The sequence below is a fragment of the Heterocephalus glaber genome, unplaced genomic scaffold (assembly GCF_053883595.1).
Source record: "Heterocephalus glaber isolate CG9 unplaced genomic scaffold, H.glaber_assembly_v1.0 deba00001561, whole genome shotgun sequence".
Classification (NCBI taxonomy): Eukaryota; Metazoa; Chordata; class Mammalia; order Rodentia; family Bathyergidae; genus Heterocephalus; species Heterocephalus glaber.
The window spans coordinates 12422148-12444089 of record NW_028258349.1 but is presented as its reverse complement, the minus strand read 5'-3'; the positions used below and the strand labels follow the sequence as shown (position 1 = coordinate 12444089).

At 49.0% G+C, this 21942-nt stretch overlaps 2 protein-coding genes across 4 annotated transcripts; one reads left to right on the top strand and one right to left on the bottom strand.

Moving 5' to 3' along the window:
• The first annotated feature begins 222 nt into the window (after window positions 1-222).
• Window positions 223-4000, top strand: Syne4 (spectrin repeat containing nuclear envelope family member 4). 3 transcript variants are annotated; one of them, XM_087191309.1, is made up of 8 exons: window positions 223-360; window positions 526-664; window positions 1275-1418; window positions 1582-1776; window positions 1851-2099; window positions 2857-2928; window positions 3628-3686; window positions 3779-4000. In XM_087191309.1, exons 1-8 carry the CDS (start codon window positions 233-235, stop codon window positions 3960-3962), a joined length of 1170 nt encoding a protein of 389 aa, XP_087047435.1. In that variant the 5' UTR covers window positions 223-232; the 3' UTR covers window positions 3963-4000. The 3 variants fall into 3 exon arrangements, with proteins under 3 accessions (XP_087047435.1, XP_087047437.1, XP_087047436.1); XM_087191311.1 differs by having other exon boundaries at window positions 1851-2121; window positions 2831-2928; XM_087191310.1 differs by lacking the exon at window positions 1275-1418.
• Window positions 4001-12583: 8583 nt separating this feature from the next.
• Window positions 12584-13644, bottom strand: Sdhaf1 (succinate dehydrogenase complex assembly factor 1). Its single transcript, XM_004858956.4, has one exon. It carries the CDS (start codon window positions 13521-13523, stop codon window positions 13167-13169), a length of 357 nt encoding a protein of 118 aa, XP_004859013.1. The 5' UTR covers window positions 13524-13644; the 3' UTR covers window positions 12584-13166.
• Between the last annotated feature and the right edge of the window lie 8298 nt (window positions 13645-21942).

The window sequence follows — 21942 nt, the reverse complement described above, 5'->3', positions numbered from 1 at the left end:
GATGTTGGAAGGTTCAGCTACTGGCTGGCTGGGAAGGAGTTAAGTGATTGCTGTCACCTCAGCATCAGGTTACCTGGGTGCAGGTTCTTCTAGGAAGGGGTGGAGTCAGCTTTGCCTCTGGGACTCAGGCTGGGGTTGAGGTCTGCTGAGGAGGTTTGAGGGACAGCATTGACTGGGGGAGAGGCCTTACTGAGTGTCCTCACCGAAACTTTCTGTCCCCAGTCCCCCAGCTATGTCCCTGTCCTCATCTCTGGACCCTCGACTCCCCTCAGAGCCCTTCAGTCATCCCCCAGGAGCCCCTAGGGAGTTGGATGTTGCCGAATGCACCATCTGCCCTGCGCTGGGAGAGGAGACAATCAGGTGGGGACTGGGGCTTCCGCAAGTTGATCCCCAGAGGGTGGTGGTGGAGGTTGGGGCCATTTGAGGGTAGGAGGTGCTGTGATCTCATGCGGATGGGGTTAGGGTGGGGTGGAAAGTAAGGCACAGTGGCTCACCCAGGAGCCAGCCAATATCCCTTACCTGTAGGCCAGAGCAGGCTCAGGACTCCTTGGACCCTTCTGAGTACTTCCAGGGTGCGCTGAGGGGCACTGAGCCTGCTGCCAGTGCCCCCAGAACATCAGCACCCGCTTTCCATGAGGAACCAGCTGGAAGCAAACACTATGAGGTGAGCCAAGGTGACCAGACCCTTGTACCAGCCCTGCCTCTTTTCTGTTTCCCAGAATGTGGCCTCTACCCTTGGGATGAGGGGATGATTCTGGAAAGGTGTTGGGCATCAGTGGAAGGGGGAGCATCTGGAAAAGTTTTCTTTGCCAGTCTGTACGAAAATATTTTAGTATTTTACCAACTAAGAAAGAGGTATTTAATAATTGGTCCATGGGCTGGGGATTTAGCTCAGTGGTTCTGCCCCCTGCCTTGCAGAGCAAGGTCCCAAGTTCAATCCCTGGTACCAAAAAAAAAAGTGCTAATAATTGGTTGTGGTGCAATCCCATTCTTCTTGGAGGTACCCAGTTCTATCACACCTCCCCGTCCAGGCCCCATGCCTCACATAGCCAAATTTCCAGGAGACTTGAAAACCCATAGTCCTTGAATTAGATGTCCCCAGCTCTCAAGTGAGAAGCCCCTAATGGGAGCAGCCCTGGTGCAGGCCACAGATGGATGGACTCTGCTGCAGAGAAGCATCCAGAAGCCCATAGCTTGCAGAAGGGTGGCGATGGGATTGGAGGCAGTGTCTTGATTGACCCACTGGCCCTGTTTCTGTTCCCTGTGTTCCCCAGCACCCTGTCTCTGGCCACAAAGTGATGGAGGCTGAGCATGACAGCCTGCAGCTCTGCCTGTTGGGCCTGGGCCTCCGACTACAGGACCTGGAGCAAAGCCTCAGGCCCTGGTCACTGGCCCAGAGGGGGATGGCCCAGCTGCAGGTGGGCAGTGGGAGGCCAGGTTGTGGTGTAGGGGCAGGGTCCCAGGAGTCGGGTGGGAAGTGGGCTTATTACATGTTCTAGGTCTCTGATTGGAAACAGGGGACTCCAGGTTGTAGGTCTCTGGTGTTGGTGTGTGTGTATGACGTCCAACCATGTGTCCCAGGCCTTACAGGCAGAGCTACGAGGGGCAGCAGAACGTGTGGATGCACTGCTAGCGTTCGGTGAGGGGTTGGCACAGCGAATTGAGCCCAGGGCCTGGGCATCTCTGGAGCAGATCCTGAGGGCCCTCAGAGCCCACCGAAATACCATCTTCAGACAGCTCTGGCAGCTGCAAGCCCAGCTGGTCAACTATAGCTTGGTATGGCTCGCCCTGGTGGTCCCCAACCCAGACACCAGTCCCCCAACTCCCATGACCTCTGCCTTCTGACTCAGGTGTTCTCGAAGGCCAACACGTTGGACCAGGACTTGGAGATCGAAGAGGACTCGGAGGGGCCAGGACCTGGTGGAGTCTGGGGGTCCTGGGCACCCAGTAACCTCCCGTCTCCTGCAGAGTTGGAGTGGGACCCAGCGGCAGATGTTGGGGACCTTGGGACCTTGGGGCAAAAGACAGCCTGGGCACCAGGGACTCCCTGTGAATTGTGTGGCCAGGGGGCCCCCCTGGGCAGGAGACAAGGCCTTGAGGTGAGAGCAGTTCCCTTTGAGGGTCCTCCACTCAGCCAGGCGACAGCAGGGCACTTCTATGTGCCTTCTAGCGGGATCCTTGTCGTTCAAGGTCTTGGTGGCTCTGTCTCTCCTTCTACGTCTCTCTTGATGTCTCCATGATTTCTCTACTTCCATCATCTGTCTCTGTCTCTGGGGACTCCTCTAGCTCACTTTTTCCACTCTCCATTTGTCTCTAGCTGCATCCTCAACCTCATTTCCTCTCATTCTGCCCCTCACCTTCTTGGCCGCAGCCATACTCCAGGCCCTTTGGCAAACACACCAATGGCACTGCCATCTCGGGGCCCCCAGGTGCACGCTCAGCTCACTTCATCTCATTTCATCTCTCTTCATGTGTCACTTCAGAGAGGCCTGCTCTGGTCCCCAATCAGCACTCCTTATTTTCTGGCTGGATTTCCTGACAGACTTACCATAGCTTGACATGGTACATTTATTAATTTTTGGCCTCTCTGGCTAGGATATAAACTTCACAGAGGCCAAGATTTTGCCTGTTTCCATCCCCATTATGCCCTCAAACCTACAACTGTGCCTGGTATGTAATAGATACTCATTAAATATTTGTTGAGCAAATGAATAAATAATGTCTCTCCCCTCTTGGTTTCTTTGGCTCCTCTGAGACAGAGCCACCCTTATGACACTCCCCTTTGTGGCTCTTCCACAACCATGTCACTCTTTGTCACTGGCTCTCCAAGAATTGAATACCTCCCTCTCCTCACAGGACATGCTTGTGCCAGGGCTCAGCCACCAGGAACACTTAGGAGGTCACTGCTCTCTGCTCCGGAAACCTCAGGTGAGCCGGTCCTCAGCCAGGTGTAGCATTTGGGGTCCTTGATGCTGAGTGCCAGAATCCCAACCTGAAAGACTGACACAAACAAAAAAGGGACCGCCCCCCATAACTGAAGGTCCCAGCTCTGCTGAGTTCAGGACCACAGATGCTAACAGAGCTCAGTCCCTCCTTCTCTTGAGCTCCTCTTCCCCTAGGTGGCCTGCTTATCAGCACAGCTACACATTCACTTCCTGTACTCGCTTCAGCAGCACATATACACGCTCACTTCCAATTGGTTTGTCCACCCCAGGGGGAAGGACAGTGCCCTTGGCCTATTGGCAGCAGCAAAGGTCCCAGTGCTGACTCCACCTCCCTGGCTTGGGTCATGGGCTATACGCTGAACTAGTCAGGGCCTTCTGATTGGCCACATCTGGGTCCCATGCCCAATTATGAACATAGGAGAAATGAGTCAACTTTGCATGAACCTGCAGGTCTGTATGTAGGAAGGCATGACTGCTGCCCCCTCCCAAACTGCACCAGTGTTATCAGGAAAAGGGGGATCATATTGCACAAACAGATTTACGACACACTTGGAGATGTCCTAAGTCCTTGTGGGGCCCTGAGGATAGCAGAAATGCCAGGAAAGGAGAAATAAGACTAGTCTTGTAAGTAGTAACATCTATACTTCCATCTATTCTGCTGTGGGCTGCCATTTCCCCTCAGGACAAGAAGAGGCAAATGTCTCCAAGTCTCCAGGACATGATGCGGGAGGTTGATGATGGGTGAGATGCTTGGAGTATGGGTCTAGGAGTGTGGGGGACAAGGCTCATGGCACGCCCCACTTGCATATTTGATATGGCAATTCTCTTCTCAGGGTCCCCACTCCTGCATTCAGAAGGCCCAGGACCTTCCTCCTTGTCCTCCTCCTCCTCTTCCTTCTCCTGGTGGGTGCCACATTGCTCCTGCCCATGTCAGGGAGCCCCTGCTGCTCTCATGCTAGATTGGCCAGGACACCCTACCTGCTGCTCAGCTATGTCAACGGTCCCCCCCCAATCTGAGTACCCAGCCCAGACATGAGTAATAAATGGTCACTGTCAAAGGATGTGTGAGGATGTTGGGTGCTTGAGTCCTCAGAACCTGGGATACAGCCCCTATGTGTCCAGACATCCCCCTCTACAGACACCTTGTCTTGAGCAGAGCTTGGGCTTGGGTTGGAGTCTCCCAGACCCTGACATGGACATTCAAATTGAGGAGCTGACTTGAAAGGTGATATTAGGAGGAGTCGGGTGGAGTAAGCTGGGGAAGGGAGAAAGCCAACATTGGGTGAGTTAGTGGATGGGTAATTGGGTTGCCATCTCACTGGGAAACTGTGTGGAACACACTGGAAATTGTACCACTCAAGGGGTGAAGAAGTTGTGGCATTTATTTATCAGCTGTCATCTCACTGATGAGGACTCTTTCTGGAGACTTGGACTCTCCAGCATTTCTGGCCTGTCCTTCCCATAAAGGCCCGACCCTCAGGAAGAAGCACAGGTGCTCAAAACAGGAGGCTGGATGCAGGTGTAAGGAGGGAGCAGGTGACATGGGTGAGCTGCCAACAGCACCTGCTATAGACCCTGACTTGTGTCCACACAAGACCTCTGATCAAACATTCTCTGATGGGGCGGGGGCTGTCCAGGGGGGCCATCATTCACTCAGGACTATGAGACCCCTCTTCCTGGGGTCTGACAACACTGGGATGAATTGTCAGTGTTTGATCCTGGAGTCCAGGCTCCTCAAAGCTAAAGGCATGGAGAAAAGATGTGGGAACAGAATTAGAGTGAAGAACAGAGGCAGGAACCCTGTGCTGGTCTTCTGGATGTACGTTTTACACAGGTGCCTGCTCCTTGAATTCTCACATCTGCTCAATGGTCCACCCACTGAGTTAGGCTCCAGGAGAAGTCATGGGCTGAGGCCACATATAGAGCAACTGACTGAAGCCCAGCCTTCACTGACTGTAAACAGAGATGGGAGTTTATTTTTGTGGGTAATTGAAAAGCTCGGGAAAACAGGCACAGCTATATCAGAGACTTAGATGATGTCTCCATCTCTCAGGGTTTGTTTTTTCTTTGGATTAAGTCTCACTGTATAGTTCAGACTGGCCTTGAACTCAGTGTGTAGCCCAGGCTGGCCTCAAACTTGCAGTGATCCTCTTGCCTTAGTCTCCCAAGTGCTGGGATAACATGGATGTGCTACCATGCCCAGCTCTCAGTTCTTTTATTTTGGCTTTGTTCTTATCCTGGTGATGGCCAGAGTGCCCCTGAAAACCTCCAGGCAGAGGCTTGGAGTGTGGCTCAGTGGTTAAGTCCACTTTCTTAGTATGCACAAAGCCCTGGGTTTGAACTTGAGCACCTAAAAACAAAAAAGTCCTAAGTCTAGCTCCTCTGGCATGGGCCACCAGGTCCACCTTCACTAGGGCCACAGTCAGCCCCTCATGAACCATGCAGACTGAAAGTGGGTGTGGGGTGAGCCTACAAAGAAAATCTGAGAATTGTTACCCGAAGCAGGGGAATGGATACTGAGGGTGTGGGGCAAAGTAGGAGTTCTAGGAGAGACTCTAGATTTAGGGAAAAGTCAGAATGCAAACCAGATCTGTCCTGTTCTAAATGCCAGGCCATGTCTCTGCCCCCAACCAAGGAGGGGGTATGGCATCCCTGGCATGGCCAGTGAATAGGGCTGGTGGAGCTCCAGCAATATAGACCCAGTCATGGAGCAAATCTGTCATTCATTCATTCATCCACTCATTCTACAATTTAACAGATACTGACCACTATGAACCAGGCCCTGGTAAAGACATGACCAGTGAACTAGACAGATTAAAATCCTTGTCCTTGTAGAGCTGCATTCTATTGAGAGAGACTGACAATAAATTAAGCAAGTAAAATTACACAAGTATAGTAGGTCAGGTGGTGGTGAGTATGGAGAAAAAAATAGGCCAAGGAATAGGGGGACAATTTATCTTTATTTCATTTATATATTTTAAGGAGTACAATTTATTGCAGTGAAAGAAGGCATCAGAGAGATAGTTGTGTCATTATAATTATGCTTTTATAGCAGACTGTAGTAAAGAACCATGCCACATGGATGCCCAATGCAGTGCTGGCCCATAAAAATATGTGAGCCACAATGCAACTTCAAATTTGCAAGTAGTCAGACTAAAACAATAGAAATAGGTGAACTTAATTTTTTTTTTTGGTACCGGGGATCGAACTTGGATCCTTGCACTTGTGCAGCAGGTGTCGAAACCACTGAGCTAAATTCCTGGCCCCAGGTGAACTTAATTTTAATAGCAGATTTTATTTTACACAGTATGTCCAAAATATCACTTTAATATATAGTAAATATAAAAATAACGAGATGGGAGGGGTTTGGCTCAGTGGCACCGCGCCTGCCTTACAAGTGCAAGGTCCTGAGTTTGATCCCCGGTACCAAAATCAAACAAACAAACAAATAAAAATAATGAGATACTGGGCCGAGGATTTAGCTCAGTGGTTCCATTGCCTGCCTTACAGGTGCAAGGTCCCGAGTTCAATCCCTGATACCAAAAAAAAAAAGAAGAAAAAGATATTTTACAATCTCTTTTTCTCACTAAGTCTTTGAAATCTGGTATATATTTCACACTTAATAACACCTCAGTTTGGGCACTAAAATTTCAGCAGAAAAAATGATATGTTATTCTACCCAAACAATAAAGTCGCATGACAGAAAAAATATTTTACACTAGTTGTATTTAAAAGTTTTGTTTTTTGGTACCGGGGATCCAACTCAAGTCCTTGTGCTTGCGCAGCAGGCGGCAAAACCACTGAGCTAAATCCCCGACTCCAATTGTCTTTAAAATTTAAGTGTTTTTAGGGGGCCGGGGATTTAGCTCAGTGGTGCCGCCACCTGCCTCGAAAGTGCAAGCTCCGGAGTCTGATCCCCGGTACAAAAAAAAAAAAAATTAAATTATTTTAAATATACAAAATTAAGCTCCGTATGGTGGTGCATGATTGTGATCGCAGTATTCAGGAGGCAGAGGCAGGAGGATTCCTGCAAGTTCAAGGCCTGCCTGGGCAACACAGTGAGTTCAAAACCACCCTAAATTACATAGTGAGATCTTGTCTCAAAACAACAATGACAAATTATAAAATTAAAAATTCAAGCCAAGTGTGGTGGCACATGCCTGTAATCCCAGCAATCTAGGAGGCTGAAGCAGGAGGATCACAAGTTTGAACCTAGCCTGGGCAAGTTAGTGATTTAGTGAGCCCCTCTCTCAAAATAAAAAAAAAATTAAGAGGGCTGGGAATGCAGCTCAGTGAGAAGGCCCTATGTTCAACCCCTAGTACTATGCCAAAAAGAAAAAAAAAAATTCCTCAATTGCCTAGTCAAATTTGAAATGTATTGGACAGGGCAGGCCTTGAATAAGAGCATTCCAGGCAGAGGGAGGAGCAAGCACAAAGGCCCTGAGGCAGCAACGTGACTGCACCTGAGGCCAGTGTGGGTGCAAGTGGTGCTGAAAGGAAGTGGGAGAAGAAGGGAGAGGGGTCGCAGGGTTAGATCACGTGCAGTCCCATGGGCACAGTGAGGACACGTCTGTATGAAAGGGGCATCACTGAAGTTTTTTCAACTTTCATTCTGGTAACTGTTGAACTTACACAAAAGAGGGAACAGCATCACAACTCCTCTTGGACTCATCACAGCTCCAGCCATTATCAATTCAGGGCCAACCCCATCTCACTCTGCCAAGCGCCCACTTCCCACTCCCTAGATTACTTCAAAGCCAACTCTAAATGTTATATCCTGGACTGGGGATTTAGCTCAGTGGTTCCCGCCGCCGCCTGCTTTGCAAGTGCAAGGACCCGAGTTTGATCCCCGGCACCAAGAAAAAAAATATTATATCCTTTTACCAACAAACAATTCATGGTACATTTCCAGAAGATCATGACTGTTTTAAAAACTAACACATATATTTTTATTTTAAATATTTAAAATATACATATATTTAATTATTTTATTTATATTGGCACTGAGGATTGGACCCAGGGCACTCTGTCACTGAGCTAAACCCTCAGCCTTTAAAATAAAACATTTTTTTTTTTGGTATCAGGGATCAAACTTGGGTCCTTGCGCTTTTGAGGCAGGTGGCAGAACCACTGAGCTAAATCCCCAGCCCAAAAATTTTTTTAAATTTTGACAATGTTACGCTAAATAACATCAGGCTTGGGCTTGAATTTACAATTCTCCTGCCTCAGCCTCCCAGAGTGCTGGGATAATAGGAATACATTACCATGCCCAGCTAGTAAATTGTTATTCTTTTTTTGTTGTTATTCTTGATTCTGGGGGTCAGAATCTATAAAGGAGAGCAGATGTTATTTTTTTCAAAAGCCAAAAAAAGCAGCAATTTTATTTCACTAATTACAAAATCTGTGAAGAAGCAGCCATGCACAGGAATTTTATAAAGTCTCAGAAAATAACAGCTTCACATTTACAATACTGTGCCATGTGTGATCTCTGGTGCCCAAAGTTGATGATGACTAATCTGGAAACCTGAAATCTGAAATGCTCCAAAATTGAAACCTTCTGAGCACTGACATGATGCCACAAGTAGAAAATTCCATACCATAAAACTTTGTTTAGTGGGGGAAAATTTATTTTTGGTACCAGGGATCGAACTCAGGACCTTGGAAACGCTTGTGAGGCAGGCGGCAGAATGACTGAGCTAAATCCTCAGCCCCTGAAAAAATTTAAATTTATTAATCTTTGAGAAAGGGTGTCATTAGGTCACCACAGCTGGCCTAGAATTCCTGGACTCAAGTGACCGTCCTGCCTCAGCCTGTAGAGTAGCTGGGACTACTACAAGTGAATCCCACCATGCCTTGCTCAAAGTTGTTAAAAAATATTGTATAGTTATCTTCATGCTATGTGTATATGAAGGATAAATAAGGGCTGAGGATTTAGCTCATTGGTTCCGCCACTTGCCTTGAAAGCCCAAGGTCCTGAGTTTGATCTCCGGTACCAAAAAAAAAGGATAAAGTTCATGTGTAGACTGGGGCCCCACTCCATGATATCTCATTACATATATACCAATAGTGCAAAATCCAAAACATTCAGGTTCCAAGCATTTCAAGTAAGGAATATTCAACCTATACAACCACTGGATTTTTAAATTTTCTTTTGCAGTAATGGGATTGAACCCAGGGCCACTGCACTGAGCTACATCTCCAGCACTCTCTCCCCTTTGTTTTGAGACAGGGTCTCCCTAAGTTGCTCAGTTGTCCAGGCTGAGCTCAAATTTGTGATCCTCCTGCCTCAGCCTCCCAGAGTTCTGGGATTACAGGCTTGCGCCAACATATATGACTTTTTATTTTTGTAACATGTTTTGTTTCAAATTACAACGTTTAAGACTATTATAACAAATTCCCATATATAACAGATTCACCAATTGTCAACACTATACCATTTGCTTTACCAATCACACTCTATTTATATATGTGTATATGTATTGGATACCTTTGAGAGTAGGCTTCAGACCCAATGTCTCTTTATGCCTCAATATTTCAGTATGTTTGTCTTAAAATCAAGGTGGGCTTAGCCAGGGATTTAGCTCAGTGGCGATGTGCCTGCCTGGCAAGTGCAAGGTTGTGCGTTTGATCCCCAGCACCAGGAAAAAACAAATCAAAGTGGGCTGAATGTGTAGCTCAGTGGTACAGTGCTTACAAGTGCAAGTGCCTGATTTTGACTCCCAGAGCCACAAACAGAACAAACCAAAACAAAGGCATTCTCTTTTACAATTAGCATAGTTATAAAAATCAGAAAATGTGCTGGGTGTAGTGGTACACTCCTGTAATCCCAGCACTTGGGAGGCTGAGCCAGAAGGATCGTAGTGAGTTTGAGGCCAGTTACATTGTGAGTTCAAGGCTAGCCTGAACTATATAGCAAGACCCTGTCTCAAAAAATCAAAAGAAAAAAAATCAGAAAATTTAACAACACAATTCTATTCTTTTTGTTGTTTTTGAGACAGGGTTTTGCTAGGTAGTCCAGGCTGGCCTTGAATTCACTATGTAGCCCAGGCTGGTCTCGAACTCAGGGCAATTCTCCTGCTTCAGCCTCCCGATTGTTGGGATTACAGGTGTGTGCCACTAGGCTCAGCAATTCAATTCTATTATTAACTCACACTGCATATTCCAAATTACTTCAATCCGAGGGTTAGGGTGGAGCTCTGTGGTAAAGCTCTTGCCTAGCATGTGCTGAGGCCTTGCATTCAATGATTTGCAGTGCTGCAAAAACAAAACAAAATATTTATTCCAATTCCTCTATGCCCTTTATAGCAATTTTCTTAGATTAAGAGATGCTTGGATTTGTTTTTGAGACTATTACAATAAATTCCTATATACCCTATATACCAGATTCACCAATTGTTAACATTTTGCTATCTATTTCAGGTTGGCCTTTAATCTTCTAGATACCCCAGGCTGGTCTCGAGCATGCTATCCTCCTGCCTTGGCCTCCAAAGTGCTGGGATGATAGGCATGTAATCACACTTGCCTGAGAGTCTTTTTTTTTTTTGGTACTGGGGATCGAACTCGGGACCATGTGCTTTCTAGGCAGGCATCGGAACCACTGATCTAAATCCCTGGCCTCTGGCCCTAATTTTGAGACAGGGTCTTGCTCAGTTAACTAAGCTGTGCTTGAACTTGTGATCCTCCTGCCTCAGCCTCCCAAGTGCTAGGATTATCCGCACCTCCACATCCACCTGAAATTCTTGTTTAATAGATAATCTACAGAACTTGTCAAATCTTTGAAACTTGGAATTTCTTTTAAAGTGAAAAAAAAAGACAAGTAGAAGGTGTGAAGAAATGTTGATCATGGGCCTCAGCAGAGTGAAAGAACAGAGCAGCAGACATCTCCGAGACCAGCCAAGTCCTGTGCTTTACTCAGAAGCACTCGCTGAGCTGACTCGGATGAGGTTTATTTGGGATCCCAGAAGGTACTAGTAGGGAATAAGGAAGGGCAAAGGGTGGTCCAAAGAAGTATTCATGGAGTGGTAACCGTTGTGGGCAACTGGGGCCCAATGGCAGGGGGACCTCTGAGGAACCTTGTAGAATATCTGTTGTGACTGTCCCTCCAGACAAGAGGCAGGCCTGGAAAGGCACCCAGTACAGAAGGCAGGGCTCAGGGCAGGAAGCTGGCAGCCTCCTGGGAACCAGCTTCTGTGGCTGAGATTGAACTCAAGTGGACAGGAAGACTATGGCCAAGGGAGTGTCATCACTTGCTGCCACAACGTGTAATTAATTAATTCACTGGACCATTGTAACAGCCACACTGGCGGCATTATTATAATGCCAGTTTTATTGATAAGGACACCGAGACACAGAGAGGCATAAAGAGGTTAAATTATATTTGGCCATGATCATGTGATCAGCCAGTGCCAAGCTGGGATTCCACCTGGCACTCTAGTTCTGAGGTCCACGCCCTAACCACCATTCACTGCACACCATACCTCCTCCCTCAACACAGGCATTCCTTCCCCCATCTTCCCTACCTGGCAAACCCCACTGCTCTGTAACAATGGAGTGACTTCTGACTTGCTCACTGCCTGCAGCACTAGCAGAAGCTCCCATCCTGAAGCTTATTAGAGATCATGGAGCCAGAAGTGAGGGAGCAGTGGGAGATAAAGTTGGGAGACAATGGGGCTGGATGAGTAGAACCCTGTTAGCCACTTTCAGGTCTTCAGGCTTAATTTGATTTTTTTTTTTAGTACCGGGGATCAAACTCAGGACCTTGCGCTTGCAAGGCAGGTGCCAGAAACACCGAGCTAAATCCCCGGCCCTTCAGCCTTAATTTGAGATGGAGGCAGGGTAGGATTAACAGGACCACCTTGGGGCTGTAGAAAGCTTGCCTCGAATGTGCAAGAGTCCAGCACAACAAACAAGAATGACAACAAAACCAGGGTGACCTTGATGAAAAAACAGGCAGAGATGGAGAAGTCATTGAAGTCCCATGGTGAGGACTAAAAACAAAGCTGGAAGAGATACCACATGCTAGCAGTGCCACAGCCTTCTGCTCTGGAGCCCTCTAGGCCCCACCTGGGATCCTGCATCTCAGTCTTATTTGGGTGCCTGGGTCCTTTACTGGGATTAGGGCAGTGACCATGTTTTTCTGTCTGTCCTTCATTCAGTCCAAGGTCTGGGCTCCTTTACTCCCCCAAACTGTATCTACCAAGATTTATCTGTTTTCCATGTACTTTACTAACGAGGGTCCAAATATAAAAATGCAGTACTCTGTCAATCAGGGAAGATTAATATGAGGACGGTCTGTGGGTCCACCTCTCTGCTCCATGCCCCTGGGCCTTACTGACAAAACTCCCAGTGTGTAGCTGGGGCTGAAATTCCTGTCAGCATTGAGGAAGGTGGAGAGTTTTGAGATCCCTTACTATTGCCTCAGGGGTCACCAGCTCCATCCTTTCCTCTCCTACCTCATTTCTCCCCAATAAACAAGTGGGGTCTCTTTGGGTTAAAGCTAGGGTGGGTCTTCTCCATTGATCTGCCCAAGGAAGGGCTCCAGAGGAAAAAAAGCTCTCTACATCCATTATCTCTCAGAGGGCCACTTCTCAGTGTGTGTCTTTAAAACTCCTCAAATACATAAAATCTTTCAGACCATCAACAGAGAAATAAGCACGGCCTCAATTTTATTCCCTTTGTTCAATGGAAAGGGAAGGAGCCCAGGAGGCAGGGCTGCCCCTTAGGATCATGAAGCAGGGAGTCTTTATCGGTCACCTGGGGTGACAGATTCCTAATGCCCTCTTCATGGTCCTGATGTCAAATGGATGGAGGGGGGCTTCCAATGGGGATTCCAGGCCTCTCACCATTCATCAAGTCTGCTCTTCTTAGAGTTAAATACAGCAAGGAGCAGTCCTTGAGAATCCGGGGTGGGTGTTTTCAGAGGTCAAGAGAAGGATGTCAAGCTCTCTCTGGCCATGGTGTGGGGGAAGTCTGGGCTCCTCATGCCTTTGGGTAAGTAGATCTCAGCTTGACACTGTCAAGCCTTACTGGCCTCCCAGGCCGCTCTAAGCCCTTGCGGCGGAGGAGGGGCGGGGTCTGACCTGTCACTATACTTAGGAAAGGTCGGGCATCTCTTCCCGTGCACCACGTGGCTGTCCCCACAACGTGCGGAGGATGAGGTCCCGGTCCTCCCCAAACTGTCAAGCGGGAGCTCCTGGGTCACCGAGTGAGCTCTTCTGCCCGTCACTGTACATCGGGTCGGGTCTCCGGTGTCCCCATACCGTTGTGTGGGTTCCCAGGACCATCACAATCGTCAAGCGGGGTCCCCGGGGCAGCCGCGCCTCCGGGCTCCTCAGTCTGGCTTCGCGGACGCACGAAGGCACCCATGGCCGTGGCGTGGCCGGAACGCAGCAGCTGGAGCTGCCGCCGCCCGCGGCGGTACAGATACTCGATGCGAAGAACGTCGGAGCGCGGGAGACTAGCGTGCTGCCGGAACTCGGCCCGCACCCGCGCCTCGGCGCCCGGCTTCCCGCGCCCGGCGCGCAGCAGCTCGCGGTACAGGCTCAGAATTTGTTTCTGCAGCCGGCTGGGCCGGGTCATGGCAGCAGCTGGGCCGCGGGCAGGCGTAGCAGACGTCCCGCAGGTTGCTGCACCGCCGCGCAGTTGTGGCAGCCAAAATGCAACAGCCACTTCCGCCCCGCGCCTTTCAAAAGCCCCGCCTCCAGCCATCCAACGTTGCCACTTCCGATTGGTCGTCGCTGCACTTGCGTCACGGACGTCGGAGTCGCTGCGACCCGGTCCACCGGAAAGGGACGGTCTGTACCCTTGAGTAGTCGGCAGTCCTGGTAGACTCACGCCACTGGGTCCTGAGTGGGGTAGGGGAGTGGGAGCTGATTGCCGCTCGAGCTTTTAGGCCTTGGGTTGGAGGAGACTGTCAATCTTGACCTAACTTCTGGGTCTTGGGAGGAGAAAGCTAGAAGTTCGGGCCCTGTGTCCCCAAGAGTGCGAGGACAATGGGAGACAGGACAGGTCAGGCACTTTTTGGGGGGTTATTGGGGTGTGAACCCAGGGCCTTCACACTGAACTACATCCCCAGTCCCCCTTTTTTTTTTGAGAGGGAGAGAGGGAGAGAGACAGATTTGCTCAGTTGTGCAGGCTGGGCTCGAATTTGCGATCCTCCACCCTCAGCCTCCCACAGAGTTGACATTATAGGCATGGACCACTATGCCCAGATCTTGTTTTGTTTGTTAAGGAGACAAGATCTTGCTATGTTGCCCAGGCTGGCCTTGAACTTGCGATCCTCCTGCTTCAGCCTTCTGAATGCTAGGACTGCAGGCACATGCCACGGTGCCTGGCTACAAGCCTATGTTTATCATGTATTAAAACCACCTGAGGAGAGTGCCAGCCCTGGGGACACACAGGAGAGGGTCATAGAGTGAAATGTTGGCCAGTTGGCCACCCTTCTCTGTGCTACAGGGAAGATAAGCAGATCGAGGGTGAGGGCACCAAGCCCCCAAAGGTGGCATGTGGCTCAAGGATTTGGATTGGCTGCACCCTCTGCAGGTGGGAGTGGAGTCCTGGGGCAGCAGGAGGAGAGTCCTTACCAGTTGTTAAAATTCAGAGTCCCTTACACATTCTGAGCATGCTGACTAGCTGGGTACCCTTCGGGCCACGCTTCAAATCATCAGCCACAGGTTCCCGGTAGTCTCCAGGCTGCCTGGAGATGTCCTAGTACTGCCTGGGAGGACCACAGGGATATGGCCCTCTGGGGTCCCATTGGTGCCTAGAGCAAAGGGGACTGCTGGATAACTCCAAAGCCCTCTGTCAGCATCTAACCACATCTCAACACACATGGTGGACAGCAGAACTGGGCATTTGTTCTCAGGTAACAAGGAGCAGCTGGTTTAGGGTGGGGATTAGGGTTGGAGTGTGGGAGTCAAGAAAGGTTGGGGGAGGCAGAAATGGTAGTGCACACCTGTAATCCCAGCACTTGGGAGGGTGAGGCATGAGGATCACTGCAAGTTCGCGGCCAGCCTGGGCTACGTAGTGAGTTCTAGGCCAGCTGAATTACAGAACAAGACCTTGTCTAAAAAAAAAAGCTGTGGGGAATCACTGTAAATCTCTAGCAGATGAAATACATGCTCAGTTCTTTGCTAGAGGAATAAGATCTTAATAATGAATGACGGAACATTTGTAACTGTGATGGGTGGGTTCATGGGATTTCATAATACTATTCTTTTTGTGATGCTTGAAATTTTCCATAATAAACACTTTCTTAAAAGGGAGAGAGGGCTTCAGGATCTGTTGCAACCCTCTCACCTATGCCTTCATAATCTAGTAATTGTTTGCTAAGAACTTACTATATACCAGGTACAATTCCACATGCTTTAATGTTCTATTGTTTATTTTATAAAAGTGTGTGACATAGTATGTTAATATAAGATATACAGTATAGTGAGATACAACTGATATTTTAATCTACTGCTATCGAATTTATTTTATGCAATTCATTCATATTTAAGTAGTGATTATTTTAAGGCTCGTTTTAAAATCTGAGTCACTCTCAGGTCTAAGTAGTCTTAAGATTCTGATTATGACCGGCATTGGCAACTCCAGCAGTGGGGTAGAGTGCAGGGGCAGATGTATCTGTTCTTCTGACCTGTTCCTGTTGGAGTGGCCATCTCTCCATTCCCAGGGTCACTCTGGGGTTTAAACACCCATGTTAGCGCTGGGGATTTAGCTCAGTGGTTCCGCCGCTTGCCTTGAAATGACAAGGTCCTGAGTTTGATCCCCAGTACCAAAACAAACAAACAAACAAACTACCCATGTTTTTCCTACCAAATAGCCCTTAATCTCCCAGACAGCTATGTTAATCAGCCTGAGAGTCTATTTACTTTCCAATGCATACAATGGGCTACAAATCCTCAAAGGCCACACTGTCCCCCCTATCCAGGGTCCACTGTGGTTTTCTGATAATGGCCACTCAGTTTACCTTTCTAGCCCCACTCTCAGGCTATGGGTTTCCTGGATGATATACCCACCCTCTGCCCCCAGCTTTGGGCATGTGCCCCTGACCTGGCCAATCAGAGATAAATTGGGGTATCTTATCTCCTGGTCCTTGTGATTGGTTTAAGGGTGAAAAATGCCCTCCATTGGGACAGTGAGTATCAGCTCTGGGATTTCTTCTAAAACTCAAAAGGACCAGGGATGTAGCTCAGTGGCACAGTGCCTGCCTGGGAAGTTCGAGGCCCTGAGTTCGATTTCCGGTACTAAAAATAAGATAAAACTCTCGAGAAAGAAGTACTGCTTTCTCTCTGGGGAGGCTAAACTGTGCTTGGTAAACCTGGAGCAGTGGGAGGCTCCACTACAAACAGGTGCTTTGGGAATGAGGCTGCCTTCAAATAGCCACTCTCCACTCCTTCCCTAGAAGTATAATTTTTAGCTGCACACATGGCTACACAGCTAAAGATACACCTTCCAGCTCCCTTTGTAGCCAGATGGCATCTTTTCCAGAAAGTTTTGGCCTTTGGCAAGTGTGTGGAAGAGATGTGTGCCACTCCTGGATTGTGCCTTTAAAGAAGGGAGGGAGGCCTGACCACCTTCTCCTCCCTTTCCTCCCTTCCAGCTTGCTTGAATGTGGATGTGTCAGGGAACAGATGAGGGTGATATAACCTGGGAGGCAGAGCCACTTGATCAAAGGACCCTATGTCAGAGGAACCAAACTGCTTATACTTGGACTGTTCATGAGACAGAAATAAACTTCTGCCAAATGTAAGCCATGTAAATTTTGAGCCTCTGTTACAGCATTTGGACCCAGAGCCTACCTAATATAGAAGCTAACACAGAAAAAGAAAAAGGCTGGGATGAAGAATGGAAGAAACCCAGTGCTAGTGCCATATCTAAGTTCCTGAATCCAGCCATGCCCGAAGGCTTCTACTTTACAGATAAGTAAAATTTACTAAATTCTATGTGTTTTAAATAAATTCCATTTGTATTTAAAATAGTTGGCTTCATTTTCTTTCATTTACTACTGACAATGCTCAGTGATACTGTCATGATTCAGGGAATCTCTGGTGACATGGAATAGATTTTCCTCCTACCACAGCCCTCACTAGGATGTAGCATTGTTTTTTTGTTTTGGTGGTTTTTTTGGTACTGGAGATCGAACTGGGACCTTGTGCTTTCGAGGCAGGTGGCGGCAGATATAGCATTGTTGTGGAAGCAGCCACAGTGGTCCTGAGACACAATCTGTGCCATCAGAAGTGAGATTGGGGTCACGTGCACACTGAGTGGGATTAGCAGGAAGAATACAGTCCCCCTCACAAGCTCATGCATAAGTGCTATAGTGACATCGAAGTGGGCAGGTCAGGTGAAGTAGTGACATTGGGATGGCAAGGTCAGTGCTGTAGGCAGATGGCAAAAGTGAGTACTCAGATTTCCCTTTCCAGCCTAGTCTGGTGGCATAAACCTGTAATCCCAGCACTCTGGAAGGCTGAGGCAGGAGGATTATAAGTTTGAGCCTAGGCTGGGCAACTTAGTGACTTAGACTCTATCTCAAAAAAAATAAATAAATACAGGCTGGGGATGTAGCTCAGTGTGAAGGCCCTGGGTTAAATCCCCAGTATCCTCCCAGCAAGATTTCCCTTTCTAATCCTATTGCCTTCTGCCCCTAGTCAGGCTAGCTCCCCTTAATATCTTCCCACTTCTCTATTTTTCCAGTTCCCTGTCTTGAATTCTCATACTATACACTCTTCTCAGTCGGTTCCACCTATGTTAGGAATTCTGCCCTGACCCTGATCAGGGGAGGGACTTCTTGCTACCAACTCATAACCATCCCTGGATGCATTCCAGACCCAGCCAGGACATTCATCATAAAGTTTTGAGGCCTCCTGAAAGGTTGTGAAGGCATCATAGAGGCCAAAGTGCTGGCTGTGGGATGACATATATTCCGTAGCTGTGTCCTAAGGATAGGCTTGGGCCGGGGATTTAGCTCAGTGGTTCCGCTGCTTGCCTCCCAAGCGCAAGGACCCGAGTTTGATCCTGATACCAAAAAAATTCCAAAAACTAAGGATAGGCTTAGGGCTGGTATGACCCAGGCAGTGGCCAAAGGGGTTGTTTGGTGTAGGGGACAGGGGAAGGGGATGTTACCAGAACCTCTGCAGTGAGTCCTGGTCTCCTGTGAGCCATGGCAGCACACGGCAAATTACAGGAAAGGTAGAAAAATGAGACTGAGAAGAAGCTGAGCTTTGGGTCTGATCAGTGCTGCTCAGGGCAGCAAAGACAAAGCCCCCAGCTTACCACACCTTTTATTCAGTACATCAGGAGAAACAAATGTAACAAATGACTTGCAGAGAGTTCAACAGTTCACATTGGGATAAACAAGGTGTAACTGAAGGCTTGCAGAGAGTTCAGTACATCTCCGGCAAACAAGATGTTAATCAGTCCAAGAACAATGAGGAACTGAGCAGATGTTTGTTCCTCCCAGGGTGTTTTCAACTCCCAGGATGTTTCTTGTCCTGGAGAATCACAGCATCACTGGATCACTGAAGTCTCAGTTGTGACCATAGGCCAAACTGGAGTTATTCTGTAGCTGGGCTGTAGGCAAGAGAACTAGGCTAACCAAATGATTTTTCCCTGAAATTATGTAGCATTGCTCCTGACAGTTTGGTACCTGTAGAAGTCTACACAGCTTGGGAGCCTGGAAGTTTCTGGACAGCTTTAGCCAATGGTAAAGCCATGGTCAGGGTGGGACAGTGGGCCGGGAGGGGGTAGTGAACAGGGGCTTGGGCCAGGACCTGGTGTCCAGAGGCAGGTCAGGTGGGCCAATTTTCCCACCAAAGTGGTCATAGAGCCCTGCTAGCTGGCCTCAGAGGGTGGAAGGCACAGATAGGTGCATCTGGCTACCCTAGTCATTTATGACATGCAGCCACAGGCTGTGTGCTTGGCCACACAGGGACCCCCATTGTGACCCCAGCCCTGGGCAGCTGGCAGAGTTTACCATCCACCTGCTGAGGAAGAGAAGAGTCAGGACTGGGGCTGAGAACCTTGATCCTGCTCCCATCCCTCCTGGCAACATGGATTTACCACCATATATTAGTCACTTTCCTGTTTCTGGGACAAAATACCCCATACTCACAACTTAAAGAAGGAGAAGTTTGTTTGGTTCATGGTTTCAGAGGGTTCAGTCTATGAATGGTGGGCTGGCTATAAGGCAATAATGGCATGGTGGAAAGGCATGGTGGAGGAAAGCTGCTCAGCTGATGGCAGCTAGAAAACAGAGGGAGATAGAGAAGGGAGGAGCCAAGGACAAGAATACACCCTTTCAGGTCACAGCCCCAGTGACCCACCTCTTTTGACCAGGCCCCACCTCCTAAAAGCACATTCGGTTATGAACTCATCAATGGATTAATACACTGGTAAGTATAGCACCTCCGTGAGTCAATCACCTTCCAAAAACCCCACTTCTGAACACATAAGACTTTGCAGGGATATTTTAGATCTAAACCATAACACTCCTTATTGTGCCACAAATGAGCAGTGACACTTGGGGGAAGGACTTAGCTTTTCCGAACTTCAGTTTATCTGTGGGTAGAATGGGAGGATAAGAATATCTACCTCATAGGGCTGTTGGGAGAATTAGATGAATTAACAAGTGCTTGGAACAATGCTGGGCATATGGTAAGTCCTTTGCAGCCCCAACCAAAATCAGTCAAGTGCCAGTCAACTCATAGACAGACTGGTTGGAGTAAGTCCCTAAGATTCTGAGGTTGTTCTGCAGAATTAGCTCAGTGATACAGTTGCTGAAAGGATTAAATGAGATGGTGCCTGAAATGTAACTACTGATATATATATATATATATATATATATATATATATATTTTTTTTTTTTTTTGGTCTTTTTTTTTCTGGTGGCAGTACTAGTGACTGAACTCAGGACTTTCACACTGAGCTACATGCCTAGCCCTTTTCTTGTATTTTTTATTTTAAGACACAGTCTTACTAAATCAATTGCCTGAGCTGGCCTCAAGCTTTTAATCCTCCTGCCTCAGCCTCCCAGAGCTCTGGGATTGCAGGGCTGTGCCACTGCTCCCAATTTGAAAGATTCTTGAGTGATATATTCTGCAATCCTCTATAGTACATGAGAATACAGACACTAACAGCTACTCTTTAGCCCTTGTAGTACTCCCAGATCCTTTTCTACTTTGTCATATACTTGCATCATCTTATAAACGCTGGCGACAGACACGCTCATTTTACACACAGGAAACTAGGAAAAGGTCAGGGCCTGGCCGTTGTCCAGAGGTCGTGAGTGATCTGTTACGAGGCTGACAGAACAGTCGAGCTGCAGCTCATGCCCTCAGCAAGGTTGAGGTGCAGACCGAGCGGCCCTGACCCGTCGTGGACCACCGCCAGGCTGTAGGGCCAGGCTGAGGGAACCTACAAGATCCAAGGTCCCTTGGGCAGTGAGAGCGCGCGGCCGTCAGGCAGCGACTCCGTCTTCTCCGAGGCTGCACCTGCGCCGGCGCCCGCGCGGGTCACGGTATCCCCACCCTAACTCTGGCCGCAGCGGCAGCGGCGTAGGCGGCCAGGCCCAGGGTAGCAGACGGAGCCCAGCGGTCGGCATCCGCCCACGCGGAAGCAGCCGCCCTCGGCCTCAATCTCGCCGGCGGTGAGGCTCAGCACGCAATCCCGGTCACACTCGCCGCCTTCACAGCAGTGGCTGCCACCCGCGCAGCGCTGCGCTCGGCGGAGTGCGGGTACAGCGGGCACCGCGACGCTGGGGTGGGCAGAGATGGAGAGACGGGGGGGGGCGGTGTCACAGATGGCGAGGGACCGAGAGGGCAGTGCTGGCGAGATGCGGATGGGCATCTGGGGGAGGCAGAGCTGGGGTGGGGAGAGCAACATGGGGTACGGGTGTGCTGGGAAGAGAACCAGGAACACAGAGAACTGTAGCTAGAGACAGGCAGGAGGAGACCAACAGACAGTGGGGATAAAACCCAGAGCTTTTGCACTGAGCTGCTTCCCCAGCTCCTTTTTAAATTTTTTAAAATTTTGAAACAGTCTTGGTAAATCAGTAAGCTGCTCAGGCTGGACTAGAATGTGCAGTCCTCCAGCCTCAGCCTCCCAGAGTGGAGGAGTTACGGATATGCCCCATCCTGTCCTGCTGAAGACTGTGTTAATTCAACTGCTGCCTCTCCAAGTCTGGCCACTCCAAGCCTGGTTCTAGGTCCCTCCAGGGCCAACCATGCCCTTTCTGTACCCTCCTGCCTAGGGCCAAACTGCTCTAGTTGGTTCAGCCACATTTGGACCCTGGCTGCTCTTCTGATCTCTATCTGGCAGCCTCACACACTCAAGGTGGAAGTCAGACGTTCTCCAGGGTTGAAGGTTATGTCCAGGGTCTGACAAACAACAGCGTAGGAGACCAGAGCTTAGGAAAAGGGTCGGTGGACGCAGCAATGGCAGTACATGTCATCCAGGCACTAGTTGAGGAACATAGCCAGGGTCTGGTTTTGTGTAACATGACTCCAGGGCAGCTATAGTCAGCAACCAGCAGTGTGTCCCCTGTGAATTGGGCAGACAAGGCCACCAGGCAATATCTGGAGCAGAGGGGCCAACAGACCAGGCCCAGATAGGCAACCTGGCACCTTCCAGGCCTCAGGCAAGGAAGTGATTGGTGCTGCTGAGGCTGCAGAGTCCACACAGTCCCCTGGAGGGCCTTGGTAATGTCACACATGATGGGCTGTCCCAGCTGTCCCAGATCAGGAGAGGTGGAGGTCTGCTCCTCACAGAGCTGGCACCCAGAGATAGGCAGAGAGGCAGCTGCCACTAGAGATGGATGCAGATCCTAAATTCTGTCTACCTTCAGGTGGAGAGAATATCAGGGGAAGAGGGTGCACTCTGGGAGGCTGAGGCAGGAAGATTGCAAATTCCAATCCAGCCTGAGCAACTTACCGATTTAGCATGGAAGGGTCAGCAGAAAGGATCAGAAGAGGGATCAGGGAGACATCGGAGGTTGGTT

Excerpts from the sequence above, each read along its gene's own strand:
- Syne4 (XM_087191311.1), top strand. The coding sequence starts at position 233 with ATGTCCCTGTCCTCATCTCTGGACCCTCGACTCCCCTCAGAGCCCTTC. Across the intron at positions 361-525 it reads CTGGGAGAGGAGACAATCAG|GCCAGAGCAGGCTCAGGACT; the intron begins GTGGGGACTGGG and ends CCTTACCTGTAG. Across the intron at positions 1,419-1,581 it reads GGGGGATGGCCCAGCTGCAG|GCCTTACAGGCAGAGCTACG; the intron begins GTGGGCAGTGGG and ends CATGTGTCCCAG.
- Sdhaf1 (XM_004858956.4), bottom strand. The coding sequence starts at position 13,523 with ATGACCCGGCCCAGCCGGCTGCAGAAACAAATTCTGAGCCTGTACCGC.